Source organism: Photinus pyralis, unplaced genomic scaffold (genome assembly GCF_008802855.1).
Source record: "Photinus pyralis isolate 1611_PpyrPB1 unplaced genomic scaffold, Ppyr1.3 Ppyr1.4_LG9, whole genome shotgun sequence".
Taxonomy (NCBI): Eukaryota; Metazoa; Arthropoda; class Insecta; order Coleoptera; family Lampyridae; genus Photinus; species Photinus pyralis.
The window spans coordinates 9,120,161-9,138,681 of NW_022170878.1; the positions used below are offsets into that span (position 1 = coordinate 9,120,161).

The 18,521-nt window shown below is 45.1% G+C and overlaps 1 protein-coding gene across 1 annotated transcript in view; it reads left to right on the forward strand.

The window, feature by feature from the left end:
- The first annotated feature begins 337 nt into the window (after nucleotides 1-337).
- Nucleotides 338-18,521, forward strand: part of LOC116180781 (titin-like) — a 54,556-nt gene continuing 36,372 nt past the window's right edge. The window contains exons 1-6 of the mRNA XM_031500908.1: nucleotides 338-572; nucleotides 4,995-5,154; nucleotides 5,203-5,368; nucleotides 5,415-6,069; nucleotides 6,117-6,620; nucleotides 14,321-14,404. Coding sequence (XP_031356768.1) covers nucleotides 338-572; nucleotides 4,995-5,154; nucleotides 5,203-5,368; nucleotides 5,415-6,069; nucleotides 6,117-6,620; nucleotides 14,321-14,404 — 1,804 coding nt within the window. The remainder of the gene's footprint in view (nucleotides 573-4,994; nucleotides 5,155-5,202; nucleotides 5,369-5,414; nucleotides 6,070-6,116; nucleotides 6,621-14,320; nucleotides 14,405-18,521) is intronic.

Below are 18,521 nucleotides of genomic sequence, written 5' to 3' on the forward strand. Positions count from 1 at the left end.
ACACAACTAACATTCGTTTGATTACTAACTTTCGGTATTCATGGGCATTAACCACATTCGAGGCTTGTTTTTATGAATACCGACGAAGAAAATGCAAAGCACGGTTCGAAAATGTAGATTTAAGCATGTTTAACTATAGTGATATTGGGCGCTCGTACTTAAGGTGCTCATTTTCATTACCGCTTCTCATTTTTATCGCACTTTCAGTTGCCATTTTCTTTGTGTTCTGTTGCTTTCGAACCTGGCTTTGTGTCGTCACCTTAACCTCGATCCTTCCATCCTCTCTCTTTCTGCAGGCGCTTTCTCTGTTCAATCATACTAATGCATCTATCATCGAATGGAAAAAGTGACACTGTCTCTTGCGCAGGCGCAGCCGATCGATCCGGAACTAACGGCGAAACTCCTGGGGCACGGCGTCGCCGTGTCGCCGGTTGTAACCGTGGAACCACGTAGACGTAAATTCCACAAAGCGATCACGCTAAGTATGCCCGCGCCGAGAGCGCACTCGCAGGGCATGATCAACCAATACTCAGGTTCGGCGCCGACACTTAGGCTACTCTGTTCGATTACCGGTAAGTTTATGTCATAGTATCGTTTCTTGAGTGTCTCACCTTTTTTTTCAATAACTACTTATTAATCAAAGGGTATATCTACAGTACAACCTGACCAGACAGAACTCGTATGCGGGCGCAAAAATTTAACTGACAAAAAAGTGGTGCCATGCTATCTACTTTACACACATATATATAATATATATATATAGTTATCGACGGAATTCTTTGAATCTTCTGAAATGTTAGAATTTGCATCTCTCATCTCTCGCTCTTTCCTGGCCTTCAGTTTCAAATTCTTCATTGTATGCCAAATCAGCAAGTCCTTCAGTATGTAATACTCCTCAGCAAAAGGAAAAATTCAGTGTTCATTTCCCTAAAACTATCATATTAAGATCTTCGTACACGGGGGGGATTATGTTCTCCCTCAAAGCATTGCTTGTGGTAGTACAGGGACCATCAAATCTTCCTTTACTGACGATATTTCATACTCCACAGACTCCTCCTGTTACAAGTATTTTCGATGGTGACTAACGGTGTTGGGAACCAAATGTAGAACCGGGGGGTCTGTCGGATATGGGGGTTCATTCTACAACTGTCCTAAGACCTCCGTACACCGGGGGATATACACCCCCCCCCCGTGCTGTGTTCCCTCTAAAAACATTCCTTGTGGTAGTTTTTCATAAAGGACCATCAAATCTTCCTTTCCTGGTGATATTTCATACTCCAAAGGGGGTCCGTTAACTTGTCCCCCCCCCCCCCCCTGAGAGATTTCATAGTCATATTATTTTGAAATGAATGCGCTCGTTATGCGCTCATATGCGCCACCGATAATAACTCTTGCGCCATTATCGTTTTTTAGAAATCCGAAAAAAACATTTGGGGGGGGCCAAGTGANTACGGTTAAGCCGTGACAAATTTTCAAAAAGTGGGGGGCCAACTTAACGTTTTTAAAAGTTACTTTTTTTTTACATCTTTTCATACGAAATTGTACTCTCAGGTATGCGCTGAAATGCGCCGTAAAAAGATATCTTTGCGCCATTATTGTTTTTTGGTTATCCTTAAATATATTGGAGGGGGGGGGGCAAGTGAACGAAATCCCCCATAACGCATTTTGCTACCGGTATTTGTGCCACTTGATACATCTGGTTATGAGCTCAATTGCGCCACTTGAATTAAAGCTAGCACCATTACGGTTAAGCCATAACAATTTTTAAAAAGTGGAGGGTCTAACTTAGCGTTTTCAAAAGTTATTTCCGGAAGTGCGTCCATTTTGAAAATATTTTACATCGATTCGGCCTTCGGAGTAACTCCTAAATACAAATTTTTAAAAACCTACCTATTTTACTTTCCCAAAATCGTTTAACTAAAGCTCCCAAAAAAACACCCTGTATAGTGTTTCTGAAACACTATAATGGCGCCAAGATTTTTGTTTACGGCACATTTTAGCGCATGATGAAAGGTACGATGTAGTAGAAAAAACATGCTAAAAAACGTAACTTTTGAAAACGTTAAGTTAGCCCCCCCCCCTTTTTAAAAATTTTTTTATGGCTTAACCGTAATGGCGCTAGCTTTAATTCAAGTGGCGCAATTGAGCTCATAACCAGATGTATCAAGTGGCACAAATACCGGTAGCAAAATGCGTTATGGGGAATTCCGTTCACTTGCCCCCCCCAATATATTTAAGAATATCCAAAAAACAATAATGGCGCAAAGATATCTTTTTACGGCGCATTTCAGCGCATACCTGAGAGTACAATTTCGTATGAAAAGATGTTAAAAAAAAGTAACTTTTAAAAACGTTAAGTTGGCCCCCCCCACTTTTTGAAAATTTGTCACGGCTTAACCGTAATGGCGCTAGTTTTAATTCAAGTGGCGCAATTGAGCGCATAACCAAATGTATCAGGTGACCTAGTTACAAGGGACAAAATACGTACTGGGGGGGGCTACGTTCACTTGGCCCCCCAAATGTTATTTTCGGATTTCTAAAAAACGATAATGGCGCAAAGTTATTATCGGTGGCGCATATGAGCGCATAACGAGCGCATTCATTTCAAAATAATACGACTATCAAATCTCTCAGTGGGGGGGCCAAGTTAACGGATCCCTCCAAAGGCTCTTCCTCTATATTCAATGTTCTCCCGCTCCTGCTGATATATTCGATGGCCCCTTTCAAAAATTATGATGTAATCGAAAGGCCTAAACGTTTTGAAGAGCTCAACGCAGAACCGAGGGGTCTGGGGGGGGGTAGGAAAAATTCAATGTTCATTTCCCCAACGATCCTCAACAACTATCAAAAGATCTTCGTACACGGGGGGTATTATGTTCTCCCTCAAAGTATTGCTTGTGGTAGTAAAGACCATCAAATCTTCCTTTACTGACGATATTTCATACTCCACAGACTCTTCCTGTTATATTCGATGGTGATGTAGTCACTAAGCGACTAACGGTGTTGGGAACCAAATGCGGAACCGGGAGGTCTGGGGGATGTTGAATACCCCCCAGCAAAAACAAACATTCAGTGTTCATTCTACAACTGTCCTAAGACCTCCGTACACCGGGGGATATTCCGTACCCCCTAGACCCCCCTCCCGTGCTCTGTTCCCCCTCAAAACATTCCTTGTAGTAGTTTTTCATAAAGGACCATCAAATTTTCCTGTCCTGATGGCATTCCATACTCCTGTTGTATTCAATGGACCCCCTGAAAAAATTGTGTTGTACTCGCTAAGGAACTAACGGTATTGGGGTAGCACATGCGGAACCGGGGGATCTGGGTCCCCCAGCAAAAGGATAAATTCATTGTTCATTTCGCTACAACTATCCTAGGATCTTCGTACACTGGGGGGAGGGGGTTATTATACCTCCCAGAGCCCCCCTTCACCGTCCTTCGTTCTCCTGCTATTATATTCGATGGAAAATTGTAAAACTGGAGGGGGAGGGGGCGTGGAGGACCTTTCTAGAGCGTTGTAGGTTCCCCAGATTGGGTGGGAGCAGAGGAAAAATCTTCAAAGTATGATTTGCTGGTAGCATGTGGGGCGGGGGTGACGGCTTTTGTTGCAATGGAAACAATTGCTAGTATTTCAGCATTTTACAATGAAGTGCAAGTTGAGAGGTGGGGGGGGGGGCAATTTTTAAAAGTTGGACTCCACTCGAGTTTATTTTTCAAAATGTGTTGGGGACTGGGACTCGGACTATGACCGACACGTACATTGTAAAAAATTACTGTAGCTATAGCCGTAAATGTTGTGTACTATTCACGTTTGAATTTTTTCCGTGTATTAAACAATATCTTTCAATGTGTCGTTGTGTTATCCTTGTAAGCTCATTATTAGTTGTTAGGGGGTTGGCAAGCTTGTTAGATTGTAGTTAAACGTAGACCTTTTTAGATACCTTGTAGAGGTAGAGCGGAGGAAATTATCGGACGACTAGTTTGCCAGCCACCTGCTTTTTGTGACGACATTAAGACGCCTTTGTGTCCATTAGAAGCACACAGAGTGGGTTCTTTCGGCTTTCGTTTTTTGCTTTTTAATCACACAATAACATTCTTTGTATAAAGGGCTCCTAATTACGTCACATTGTGAAGACGTCATTGCGTTATCACAAAACCAACCATTTTTAGAGAACAAAAAAAAAGATCAAACTAATGCGCTACTTGGTCATTTTCACGCGGGGTCCAGGGGTGTTTCGGAAAAGATCTCTCAAAGGTAACTAACTAAAATATTGTGGGCTGCCCCCTTTTAGAATGTATTCTCTCTTTTTATAATTTGAAATTGTTTATTAGGTTGTGGAGGCGAGGCGGCGCGCCGATTTTCGCAACGCCTCTCCGCGACCGACGAAAATTCGGCGGCCGCAGCATCCAGAGTCTCTTTATTTTCCACAATTAATACGCCTTTTAGTCGTTTAGTTTAAATATTAAGGAAATTCACGAGAACACAATTTTTGCAATTGTTCACTATTTTTAGATTTGCTGCATATCGTATTTTGAAATTTGAGTTTTTTTTGGAAATTTCGTCGTCGGATCAGTCGAGCATTTATTATAAAAGAATTTTTTTAATTAACGACACGGGAAGTTAGTTGCCCCGCGACTGGTCTTTTCTGAAACCGTTCGACTACATGCTTTGCTTTGATGCCGCTTTTTCCACAATTGCATTTTGCTTGACACGCCAAGGATGTACGGGATGTATGCTTAATTGTATGCCACAACAATCTTTTGCTTTATGTTACAATACATGTGGGTGGGCTCCTCTAAATTCTTCTGTTTGTTTGTCTTGTCTTTACAATCATCTGGCTTGCTCAACTCTCATTTGCAATTGGCACAGTTTCATATACGCATGCTTAAAAAAACTCTTAAGAACGCCGAGTATTACCTTAGACGAGCAGTGAGTATACGCGTGGTGCAGAAATTTTGATTGCCAATCACTAACGCGCGTTTTTCTCCAAAAGGTGGCACCACCAGAGCGCAGTGGGAGGACGTCACAGGCTCCACTCCCCTGACCTTCGTCAACGACTGCGTCTCGTTCACCACAACAGTATCGGCGCGATTTTGGCTTATGGACTGCAGAAACATAGGCGACGCTACCAAGATGGCCACGGAACTATACAAGTAAATTCGCCCCCGTCTCATCCGAACTCCTCCACGTTTTTGTTACAGGGAAGCAATCCACGTCCCGTTCATGGCCAAATTCGTCGTGTTCGCGAAACGCGTAGACCCCCTAGAAGCTAGACTGAGAGTCTTCTGCATGACGGACGACAAAGAAGACAAAACCCTGGAGCACCAAGAGCACTTCACCGAGGTTGCAAAAAGCCGCGATGTTGAGGTAACCTCCCAAACAGTCGCGCCCGTAAACTAACGAAACGTTTCAGGTAATGGAAGGCAAACCACAATACATAGAATTCGCAGGGAACCTGGTGCCCATCACCAAAAGCGGCGAGCAGCTGCAGTTCGCCTTCAGGGCGTTCAAAGAGAATCGCCTGCCGTTCTCGGTGAGAGTCAAAGATCAACACGCCGAAGCCGTCGGACGATCGCTCTTCATGAAGGAGGCCAAAGTTCCCAAAGGCGAACCACCCCAACAACCCATTTGCATACTTAACATTGTACTCCCGGACGATATCGTCTCGGAAACAATTTCGCTCACCGACAGCGACTCGTGGAAGAGATCGGGCTTCCTGAAGGACACGTACGAGTACTACAGACCAGACCCGCGGCTTGCCGACATGAGCAACCTCCTCGGCGAGGACTGGGTTCCGTTGGCCAACCAGCTCGGACTTACCGTCTCCGAGATTAACGTAATCAAATCCGAATACCCCGACAGCGTGGCGAAGCAGGCGCAGTCGATGCTCAGAATGTGGATATCGCAGTCTGGCAACCGCGCACAAGGAAACGTCCTAGAAAACGCACTCATTAGGATAGGTCGTGAAGACATAATACCTCAATGCCTCAACGTCGAGCCAGTCGAGCACATATCGAGAAAGGAGCGCAAAACGTACTACGACAAGGAGCGATTCATCGACGCTGACGGTAAGTCGCCGACAACTCGCCCGCGCCGATTGTAACCGCCCTTTCAGATCACCCCCCTCGAGAAAGCTACGAGGACAAGTACTCCGCCGAAGAGAAGCTAATCGACGAAACCTCGGACGACGACGAGAACTTCAAGAAGACCGTGTCCGAAAGGCGGAACATAATCGAGAAGCGCCTCTCGGCGGAACGTGCGATCCCCGCATCTTCGCAGCGGGCCGAAATTGTGCAGGAGATAAGCACGATCAAGCGTCAGAGTATGGTCGAGGACAAGATCGCCGAGGTGGAGGAGAAGCACAAGCCGACCAGAACGACGACGACGCGAACCACGCCGGACGGCACCGTCGTCACGGAAACTGTTGAGCAGATCGTCATCGGCAAACCACACGACGTTCAGCAGCTTTCGAGCGTTACGGTTACGAAACGCACAACAGAATCGATCACCATACCGGAAGTACAGCCGTCGGCCGACCGGCGAGATTCCGATCTTTTGGAGGGCGTCACGCAGATTTTGGAGACGACCAAGAAGACGGTGCCGAGAATGGCAGCTGAAGGTAGGTGATATTTCATGGTTTAATCGCACTTAAAAGTTACGTGGAGCTTGGGCTCTAGAACACTTGTTTCCTCAACGGAAGGTATTCCATACACTCCAGACCCTCCGATGTTAACTTCCCTAAGGTCTATGGACCCTTTACAAAAATTACGGGAAAGAATGCGGAACCGGGGGGTCTGGGGGATATGGAATACCCCCCAGAAATAGGAACTATTCAATATTGTCTTCCCTGCATCATAGCTTTGTGTACTGGGGGTATTCAATACCCTCCTGGACTTAAGTTTCCTATGGTCTATGGCTGGTTTCAAAAATTACACTATATGGTATCTACACTATTTGTTCTGGGAAAGAATGCGGAACCGGGGGGGGGGGGGGGTCATACCCCCCAGAAATAGGAACTATCCAATATTGTCTTCCCTGCATCATATCTTTGTATACTGGGGGTATTCAATACCCCCCCGGTCTTAAGTTCCCTATGGTCTATGGCTCCTTTCAAAAAATTACACTTTATAATATGGTATCTACACTATTTGTTCTGGGAAAGAATGCGGAACCGGGGGGGGGGGGGTCATACCCCCCAGAAATAGGAACTATCCAATATTGTCTTCCCTGCACCATATCTTTGTATACTGGGGGCATTCAATACCCCCCTGGTCTTAAGTTCCCTATGGTCTATGGCTCCTTTCAAAAAATTACACTTTATAATATGGTATCTACACTATTTGTTCTGGGAAAGAATGCGGAACCGGGGGGGGGGGGGGGTCATACCCCCCAGAAATAGAAACTATCCAATATTGTCTTCCCTGCATCATATCTTTGTATACTGGGGGTATTCAATACCCCCCCGGTCTTAAGTTCCCTATGGTCTATGGCTCCTTTCAAAAAATTACACTTTATAATATGGTATCTACACTATTTGTTCTGGGAAAGAATGCGGAACCGGGGGGGGGGGGGGTCATACCCCCCCCCCCCAGCAGGAACTATCCAATATTGTCTTCCCTGCATCATATCTTTGTATACTGGGGGTATTCAATACCCCCCCCGGTCTTAAGTTCCCTATGGTCTATGGCTCCTTTCAAAAAATTACACTCTACACTATTTGTTCTGGGAAAGAATGCGGAACCGGGGGGGGGGGGGGGTCATACCCCCCAGAAATAGAAACTATCCAATATTGTCTTCCCTGCATCATATCTTTGTATACTGGGGGTATTCAATACCCCCCTCTGGTCTTAAGTTCCCAATGGTCTATGGCTCCTTAAAAAAAATACCGTTTTATGGTATGTGCACTATCTGTTCTGGGAAAGAATGCGGAACCGGGGGTCTGGGGGGGGGGAGGGGTATGGAATACCCCCATGAAAAGCAACGACTCAATATTCTCTTCCCTGAATCATATCTTTGTATCCTTGAGCCCGGTCTTAAGTTCTCTACTATGGCTCCCTTTCCGGAAATTATGGTTTATGTGCACTATGCGACAGTGATGTCACTGATTAGGGTCATTAGGGGTTGTGGAACTATCTTTAACGCTTTATGACTGTTTAATAAATAGAAGAAGGCTTCCCTAAACCTCTTTGGCAATGAGGCACGTTTAATCGGGGTGTATAATTAAAGTGAAAACTGGGGTAGTTTTTGTTTTATTGAATACAATAGCCGAATTCCAGTCTGTCATTTGCGAGTGTGCCGAGGTCTCAGGTGCTCAGCCTCAGATCTGAAGCCTCGGACGGACGAAACGAGAACACCGAACCCAACCTTTCGCGAATTATTTTGTTTACTTTGGTCGCAGTTGCGCACGTGCGTCGCGTGAGAAAATTCGTGTTTTCGTTTCTTTCGCAATTGAAGACGGTCCGCTGCCACTCCTCGCGTTTTAACAACTTGAGATTCTGTTTACGTAGCGAACGCTAAATATGATTGTAACCTTGTACATTCCAATTAAATTTGACTTAACATCTAACAGCGGAGTGTAAATAAATACTTACGCTCGCAATTTGTTTAATTTTTTCCCAGTTTCGTTCAGTAGTACCGAACGGGTCTTGTAGCTTAATTCGCCGTGCCTTTTTCGCGAGTCAAAAAAATAAACGCCAATGGGGCCCTTCAAAAACATGTTCGGCTGCTGTTGCAACCTGAAAGGTACCTCTGCCATTATCACTTTAATTGCACAAAATCGATTCATCAACTAACAATTATTATTACGTCACCTCTGTTGCATTTTTGCGTAATTACCAGTCGAAAAAAAGGCCACTAAGGAGAGATTAGGTAATCCGGCATTTCCTGTGCATTCATTCTGTGTGTGTGTTTGTGTTGTGTGATATTTTTGGCAGACTTGCAGATTGAGAGCCTTGACAAATTTATGCAAATGTGATGAACTCATGATACGTAATTTAATTCGGTCAAATAAGTTTGCATTGTGGAGCAAAATGACACTCGGTATAATCCCCCGCTTCCAAAACGGAAATTTCACCATCGAAAAATTAGCACCCCGCGGAATAGGGAAATGCATGTCTCTTCCCCGGAACCTTTAACCCCTCCCTCTCGAAATATTCACTATAGTAGGTTTTCGTAATGTTTGCTCCCAAAATGTCGCCCCCAGAAAATTCGGCTTCGCCCCCCTCAGAATATGTGTCGCGTTATAATTTTTAGAGCCTCGCAATCCCGACACCTTAAACTCTCAAAACCTCTAGTACTGTCCCTGATAATTTGACCCCCTCCCCCCGAGAAAAGTTTTTGAGTTTTTTTTGAAAAGGTTGTTTTCATAAAATTATGCGAATAGTGACCATTTTGATAGAGAACGTAGTATCAATGGGCCCGTGTGAGGGAGGGGATGGAACGCCTCACCGTACTTTACCTTCAGTATTAGTATAGTAATAGCCCGGTGGCGGGAGGGGGGGGGGTATGGAATACCTCAAAAGAGGAGGTGGATGACCTTTTTTCCAAAATTCACACCAGAAGGCGGAGGGTTATAAAGGTTTTGGGGAGACACCTCACTGAGAGGTATACAGTACTCGATGTCTCACATGTATTTTTTGCTGAGGATATGCTATACCTCCCAGACGAATACCCAGTGCCATTTTCTCACTCACTCCGCACCCTTGTTATCATTTTACACGAAAGATAATTGCCCCTTTCCTATTCCGGGGTGCCCCTTGCCACCCGGACCAGTGCTGTGTCCTCCGAAAAACGTTTAGTGCCCTCCTCGTCTTAATTGTTTTTGGAGAGAATACACCGCGGGAGATGGGGGATGGAATATATCCCATGGAGCGGAAGAAATTTTGTAAAAAATGATCACGAGAGTGTTCAAAATGGAATCAGTAAAACGTAGTGCAGAAGGGGGATCGAATGGAAGCCCTCAGCACTACCATTATCCTGTCACTGTCAGAGGAGGTGCTATTGAATACCCCCTAAGAAAGAATGATTTGGTGGTTGTCTTTCAAACATGATCATAAGGGTAGTGAAAGCTGTAGACGTTTTTGTAGAAAACGTAGGGGGAGGGGTGTCAGAATCGAAAATTCAATGGTGTCCCACAACCCCTCGGCGAAGACCTCCAACAGAACCTGCGAATCCTCTTAGTACTACGAGAGTTCGGAGGGTATTAGTTGTCTTTGGGGAGGATGTAGTACTTATGGGTCTGGCCGTATCCCTCAAGTAATGAAAAGTCGATGGTCTTTCGTAAAAAAATGGCCACGACACTGTTCAGTTGTTTTTCGGGCGAATATAACACCGTGGGTCAGGGTCATACTCTCCAGGGAGCCGAAGATCTTTTGTCAAAAATGCCCTCGAGAGTTCGGAGGGTTTTAGTTGTTTTTCTGGGAAATACAACACCTGGGGGGTATGGAATACCTCCTAGGGAGTCTAAGATCTTTTGTCCAAAATGATTCGCAGGTTCCAGAAAAGAGCTTCACCGATGGGCTGTTGTGACTATCCTCCTCAGGACACAGAATTGTACCCCCCAGGGAGCTTTTTAAAAATGACCTCAAATTCGAAGGGTTTTAGTTGCTTTTTGGGGAGAATATAGCGCCGGTATGAATACCCCCCAGGGAGTCGAAGATCTTTTGTCAAAAATGACCTCGAGAATTTGGGGGAGGTCTCTGTTGTTTTTGGGGAAAATATAACACCGGTGGGTCTGGGAGGTATGGAATACCCCCTAGGGAGCCGAAGTTCTTTTGTCAAAAATGACTATGAGAGCTCGGAGGATCTAAGTAGTTTTTGCGGAGGTCACAATACCGCGGGGTGAGCTGCTGTCAAAAAGACCACGAGAGTTCGCAGGGTTTTAGTTGTCTTTTGGGGAGAATATAACTTTGGGGGGTGTCGAATACCCCCGAGAGAGTCGAAGATCTTTTGTCAAAAATGATTACGAAAATTCTGAGCGTTTTAGTTGTTTTTGAACACCTGGGGATCTGGGGGTGTATGAAATACCCCCCAGGGAGCCGAAGATCTTCTATAAAAACGAGTAAAAAAACGACCTCGGGAATTCGGAGGGTTTTAGTTTTCTTTTGGGGAGAATACAACTCTGGGGGTACTAGGGAGCTGAAGATCTTTTGTCAAAAATGACTACGAGAGTTCGGAAGGTCTCAGATATATTTGGGGAGAATATAACACCGGGACCGGGGGGGGGGGGGGGATCTGTTGTCAAAAATTACGATAGTTCGCAGGGTGTTAGTTGTCTTTTGGGGAGAATATAACTCAGGGGGTGTCGAATACCTTCGAGAGAGCCGAAGATCTTTTGGTCGAAAATGATTACGAAAATTTAAGTGTTTTTGGGGAGAATAGAACACTGGGGGTTATGGAGTACCTCCCAGGGAGCCGAAGATCTTCTGTAAAAAACGAGCTCTAGAATTCGTAGGTTTTAGTTGTTTTTGGGGAGAATATAACACCGGGAGGTCTCGAAGAGTAATACCCCCAGGGAGCAGAAGATCTTCTACAAAAACCATCTCGAGAATTCGGAGGGTTTTAGTTTTCTTTTGGGGAGAATAGAACACCGGGGGGTCTGAGGGGTATGGAATACCTCCCAGTATACCGAAGATCTGTAAAAAACGACCTCGAGAATTTGGAGGGTTTTAGTTGTTTTTGGGGAGAATAGAACACCGGGGGTCTGGGGGGGGGGTATGGACTCCCAGGCAAAAGATACTTCGATGACTATTTCTCAAGATTGATGATGACAAGTATCGAGGACCGTCACTATTGGGGTGGGGATGATCATTGAGGATATATCAAATCTCGTTTTCCTAGGGAGCATTCCATACTCCCCAAACCCCCCGATGGTACGTTCTCGTTTCGAAACGTATAGAACTATCAATATATGTGGCGATTATGTTCGGTGGGACACTCCATACCAAACTCCCCCAGGAAAAAAAGCTTCGGTGGTTTTCATAAAAAATAATGACACTGAAAACTGTGAATATCTTAAGGGGAGTACACATCACCGGGGGGCCTGGGGGGGTATGGAATACCCCCCAGGGAGCCCAAAGTCTTTCGTCAAAAAGGACTACGAGAGCTCGGAGGATCTAAGTTGTTTTTGTGAAGATCACAATATCACGGGGTGAGCTGTTGTCAAAAAGACCACGAGAATTCGCAGGGTTTTGGTTGTCTTTTGGGGAGAATAGAACATCGGGGAGTCTGAGGGGTATGGAATACCTTTTAGAGAGTCTTTTGTCCAAAATGACCACAAGAGTGGCCAGAAAAAAAGGAAGTGGATTCGCAGGTTCCAGAAAAGAGCTTGGCCGATGGGCTGTGGTGACTACACCTCCTCAGGACACAGATTTGTATTCTCCTGGGACCTGAAGGTATTTTCAAAAATGATCTCTAGAGTTCGGAGGGTTTTAGTTGTTTTTTGGGGAGAATATAACTCTGGTGGTGTTGAATACCCCCGAGAGAGTCGAAGATCTTTTGTCAAAAATGATTACGAAAATTCTGAGGGTTTTAAGTGTTTTTGGGGAGAATAGAACACTGGGGGTTATGGAGTACCTCCCAGGGAGCCGAAGATCTTCTGTAAAAAACGACCTCGAGAATTCGTAGGGTTTTAGTTGTTTTTGGGGAGAATATAACACCGGGAGGTCTGGGAGGGTAATACCCCCAGGGAGCAGAAGATCTTCTACAAAAACCATCTCGAGAATTCGGAGGGTTTTACCCCCAGGGAGCCGAAGATCTTCTGTAAAAAACGACCTCGAGAATTTGTAGGGTTTTAGTTGTTTTTGGGGAGAATATAACACCGGGAGGTCTGGGAGGGTAATACCCCCAGGGAGCAGAAGATCTTCTACAAAAACCATCTCGAGAATTCGGAGGGTTTTAGTTTTCTTTTGGGGAGAATAGAACACCGGGGGGTCTGGGGGCTATGGAATACCTCCCAGTATGCCGAAGATCTTCTGTAAAAAACGACCTCGAGAATTCGTAGGGTTTTAGTTGTTTTTGGGGAGAATATAACATCGGGAGGTCTGGGAGGGTAATACCCCCAGGGAGCAGAAGATCTTCTAACAAAAACCATCTCGAGAATTCGGAGGGTTTTACCCCCAGGGAGCCGAAGATCTTCTGTAAAAAACGACCTCGAGAATTCGTAGGGTTTTAGTTGTTTTTGGGGAGAATATAACATCGGGAGGTCTGGGAGGGTAATACCCCCAGGGAGCAGAAGATCTTCTACAAAAACCATCTCGAGAATTCGGAGGGTTTTAGTTTTCTTTTGGGGAGAATAGAACACCGGGGGGTCTGGGGGCTATGGAATTCCTCCCAGTATGCCGAAGATCTTCTGTAAAAAACGACCTCGAGAATTTGTAGGGTTTTAGTTGTTTTTGGGGAGAATATAACACCGGGAGGTCTGGGAGGGTAATACCCCCAGGGAGCAGAAGATCTTCTACAAAAACCATCTCGAGAATTCGGAGGGTTTTAGTTTTCTTTTGGGGAGAATAGAACACCGGGGGTCTGGGGGCTATGGAATACCTCCCAGTATGCAGAAGATCTTCTGTAAAAAACGACCTCGAGAATTTGGAGGGTTTTAGTTTTCTTTTGGGGAGAATAGAACACCGGGGGGTCTGGGGGCTATGGAATACCTCCCAGTATGCAGAAGATCTTCTGTAAAAAACGACCTCGAGAATTTGGAGGGTTTTAGTTTTCTTTTGGGGAGAATAGAACACCGGGGGGTCTGGGGGCTATGGAATACCTCCCAGTATGCAGAAGATCTTCTGTAAAAAACGACCTCGAGAATTTGGAGGGTTTTAGTTTTCTTTTGGGGAGAATAGAACACCGGGGGGTCTGGGGGCTATGGAATACATCCCAGTATGCCGAAGATCTTCTGTAAAAAACGATCTCGAGAATTCGGAGGGTTTTAGTTTTCTTTTGGGGAGAATACAACTCTGGGGGGTATAGAATACCCCCGAGGGAGCCGAAGATCTTTGTTCAAAAATGATTACGAACATTCTGAGGGTTTTAGTTGTTTTTGGGGAGACGTATACCCCTGAAAGAGCCGAAGATCTTTTGTCGTAAATGACTGTAAAGAGTGCGGGTTGCTCTAAAAGTTTTAGGGATGTATGTAGTAGCGACTACCCTCAGAAAAAATAGATAAAAATTCTCCCTCGAAAAGTGTATGAGTGCTCTACATGCTCTAAGCATTTTCCTTGCACGTGCGATTAGACTAATCGAATTTAATTATCGATTAAGGAGCTGCCATAGACCACTTATTTGATTAGTCTATTTAATAATAAAATAAATTTTCTCTTTCAGATCCGAACTCGCCGAAGTTATCGAAGACGCCACCCCCGAGCCCTGCAGATTTCATAGTACGCGAACAGGCAGCCACAATCCAAGGTAGGATTTTTTGCCCTTTCTTTCTTGCATTCTCACTAAGGCTTTAATGAGACGCGTGCCCGAAATTCGTTGTTTTTTTTCGAAAACGCATTTCCGGCACGAAAAAGATGTGGCATATCCTCGAAGGTCGAAAACCTTTCAAGTGCGCTCGATTTCGTTGAAATTCGCCTTTTCTCTATGAAGTCATTCGGCCTTGCGGAACGCTTCGGCGATTTTTCGAAAATTTTCGCCTGAATCGCCTCAAGTGTCTATCGCGCCTCGTAATCGTTTATTTATAAGTCTTGAATAACTTTACACCGACGTAATGCATTATTATTGTTGTTGTCTCGTATTTCTAACGCGTGACGATCTTTTTCTTCGTATCGTATGGCTTCCTAATTCGATTATGTTTCATTTGTGGAATTAAAACCTGTTCAGTGCTAGTATCGTCGCGATTTTACGTGCGTGCGGTGTACTTTTTATAAGGCGATTCACTGGTGAGTACCCTACCCTCACTTTTGGACCATAAATCGCCATGTACCTTGAAAATGATATGCCACATTTTTCTGATGGGGTTTGCAACCGGTACAACAAGTTAGATTAGAACGACGCGGCACTGACGATAGAGGAGAGAGAAAACAAAGATCTTGACCGTCCTTTTGTAATATCCCAAAAATGAGCCAGTTTTTGCATCACTAACCCAAAACAACTCACACTTAACGTTCTCGATGTTGCTAAAAACGCTTACGCAATAACGAAAAAGTGTCTCTTAACTCTCGCTCTGAAAAACTAACAGAAAATAAATCATTCCGGAGCGATATTTTCATTGGTCTGATGAGGATATCGCCTACCGCTTAATAGTGGCACCATTTTTGTTTTGATTTTTGCACACGCTTTTTTTTCGAAGGTAGTTTTGGTCGAATGCGCCTACGCTTTTCCATTTTGATTTTATGTCGCTGAAGTCGGATTGACGTATATATTACAGTTGACCCAAAAATGGGACAGAAGTTTCAAAAACCAATTACGATAACTCTCTTGTAATTATGACGGGGGAAAGTTTAAAAAAATCACGCTAAAAATATGGAATAGTTCTGAAAAGAGACCTTTTGCAAAGTTATGGCCATGAAACAGCCCTCCACAAAGCTGGATTATCCGTTCTTCTCTTTTTTCAGTACTGCCTGGATTTTTTTCACCACCTCCAGCTCCTCTATCACTTTTCTTTCCTTGGCTTCCTGGTTTTTGGTATCACTAATATTCACTGGTTTCTCCATAAGCTTTTTTGAACTTTTCAACTCTGGTGGTATTCCAGATCCTCCGGTGTTACATTGTTCCCAAAATGTTTACAGCGTGATAGAAAATGTAGTACCGGGAGGTCTGGGCGGTATGGAATACCCCCCAGGAAAGAAAGGAAGAGGATCCGCAAGTTCTGGAAGAAAACTTCGGCGAGGGGCTGTGGTGTCCTTATTCTCTCAGGACACAACGATGCCATAGAAAAAAGTCCCTTCGGCGAAGTTCTCTTCCAGAACTTGCGAATCGTCCCTCTTTGCTGGGGGGTCCATACCTCCCAGACTTCCCGGCCCCACATTCTTTCCAAAATGTGTGAAGCCCTAACATTATCCTATCAGAGGGGGATGCAGTCGAGTACCCCTAGGAAAAGATGATTTGGCGGGTTCCTTTGAAACATGGTCATAAGGGTAGTAAAGGCGTTTTGGTAGAAAATTAGTACCGTTGGGCTCCCCCTCCCCCCAGGAAAGAAAGGTAGAGGATGCACAGATTCTGGAAGAGAACTTCAAATTCAATGGCTTTCCATATCCCCTCGGTGAAGTCCGCCGTTAGGACCTGCGAATCCTCTTCTTTTTTCTGGGAGGTCTGGGGCATATGGAATACTCCCCAGGAAAGAAAGGAAGAAGATTCACACATTTTGGAAGAGAACTTCGCCAAGGAGCCGTCTTGCCTACATCCCCTCAGGAAACAACAATGTGATGAAAGCAGGAAAACGTAGTACAGGAAGGGAAATTCAATTGGTATCCTACAACTCCTCTGCGAAGTTCTTTTCCAAAACTTCTATTCTCTTTTTCTCCTGGGGGGGTATTCCATACTCATAAGGGTAGTAAAAGCTATAAACGTTTTGGTACAACATTAGTACCGATAGGAGGGGGAGAGGGGTCTAAGCGTTATTGAATACCCTCCAAGGTGAAAGGAACAGGATTCGCAGGTTCTGGAAGAGATCTTCACCGAGGGGCTGTGATGCCCCTAGATCCCCTCGGGAAACAAATATGCGATGGTGGAGGAAAACAGTAAGAAGCGAGACAAAGTCGAAAATGCAATGGTGTCCCGCAGCACCTCGGTGAAGTTCTCTTCCAGACCTTTTGGAATCTCATGTCTAGAGGGGTATTCCGTAGCACCAAGAGCCTCCGGTACCACATTCTTCTCAAGGTGTATGGAAGCCTCCATCACTAACGTTATCTTGTCAGTGGAGGGGGGGGGGGGGGGGTTGCTATCCAATACCCGCTAGGAAACGATGATTCGGTCGTTCTCCATCAGACATGATCATAAGGGCAGTAAGGGCTGTAAACGTTTTGGTAGAAATTGTAGTACCCGATAGTTTGGGGGTATGGAATACCCCCCAGGAAAAAGGGAAGAGGTATCGCAGGTTCTGGAAGAGACCTTCGCCGAAGGATGGAAACTGCAATGGTGTCCCACAGCCCCTCGGCGAGGTTTTCTTTCAGAACTTGCAAATCGTCTCTCTTTTCTGGGGGGTATTCCATACCCCCTCGACCCCCTGATGCTAGACTCTTACTAAAATCTGTGAAGGTCCCCTAATAGTAGATGATTAGGTGGTTTTCCTTCAAATATGATTATAAGGGAAAGAAGGCTGTAAGGGTTTTGGCATAAAATTTACTACTGGGGGGGGGGGGGGGGGGGGTATGGAATCCCCCCAGAAAAGGAAGGAAGAGGATTCGCAGATTCTGGAGAACTTTGCCGAGGGGCTGTGGTGCCTACATCCCTTCAGGGAACAAAGCTGCGATGGAAGTAATACAAAAGGGGGCAAAATGGAAAATTCAATGTTGCCTACCAACTCCTCGGCGAAGTTCTCCGATAGAATCTGCGAATCAATTTCTTCTTCCCCTATCGAATATCCTCTAGGGGAAGATGATACGTTGGTTTTGCTATATGACCGTAAGGGTAGTAGACCGTAACTCTTTTGGTAGAAAATTAGTGCCGGAGGGTCTGGGGGGTATGGAATAACACCCAGGAAAGGAAAAGGATTCTTAGATTCTGGAAGAGAACTTCTCCCCTCTCGTAGGACGTAGTACATGAGGGGAACAGAATCGAAAATGCAATGGTGTCCCACAGCTCCTCGGCGAAGTTCTCTTCCAGAATCTGGGAATTCTCTTTTTTTTTCCCCAGACCCCCCGGTGATACGTTTTTTTTCAAAATTGTATACAACACTGAGCACTACCATTATCCTGTCGGGGTGGAGGGGGAGGTGTCGGAGGTTTTCCTTCAAACATGATCATAGGGGTAGGGTAATTAAATACCTCTGGGAAAAAGATTCGGTGGTTTATTGTAAGGGTAGTGAAGACCGTAAAAGTTTTGGTGAAAAATGGGAACGGAGGGGGGGGGGCAGGAAAGAATGGAAGAGGATTTTAGAAGAGAACTTTGCCGAGGGGCTGATGTAAATGTGCGATTGAAGGAGAAACCGTAATACAAAGGGAAATTCAACGGGTATTCCACAGTCTCACGGCGAAGTTCTCTTCTACAATTTGTGATAGCTCTCTATTTCTTGTGCCCCCCCCCCCCCGTGATACGTGCTTCCAAAAGTTAACACAAACCATTGCTCTGTCCGGAGAGGAGGGTGCTATCGAACACCCCCTAGGAAATGATAATTCCGTGGTTTTCCTTTAAACATGATCATAGGGGTAGTAAAGCCTGTAAACGTTTTGGTAGAAAATTGATACGGGGGGGGGGGGGGGGAGAAAAAAAGGATTCGCAGGTGGTGAAAGAGAACTTCGCCGTGGGTCTGTGGTGCCTACATCTCCTCAGAGATGCGATAGAAAGAGAAGAACGTAGTGCAGGAGAGAGACAGAATCGAAAATGCAATGGTGTGTCCCTAGCCCCTCGGTGAAATTCTCTT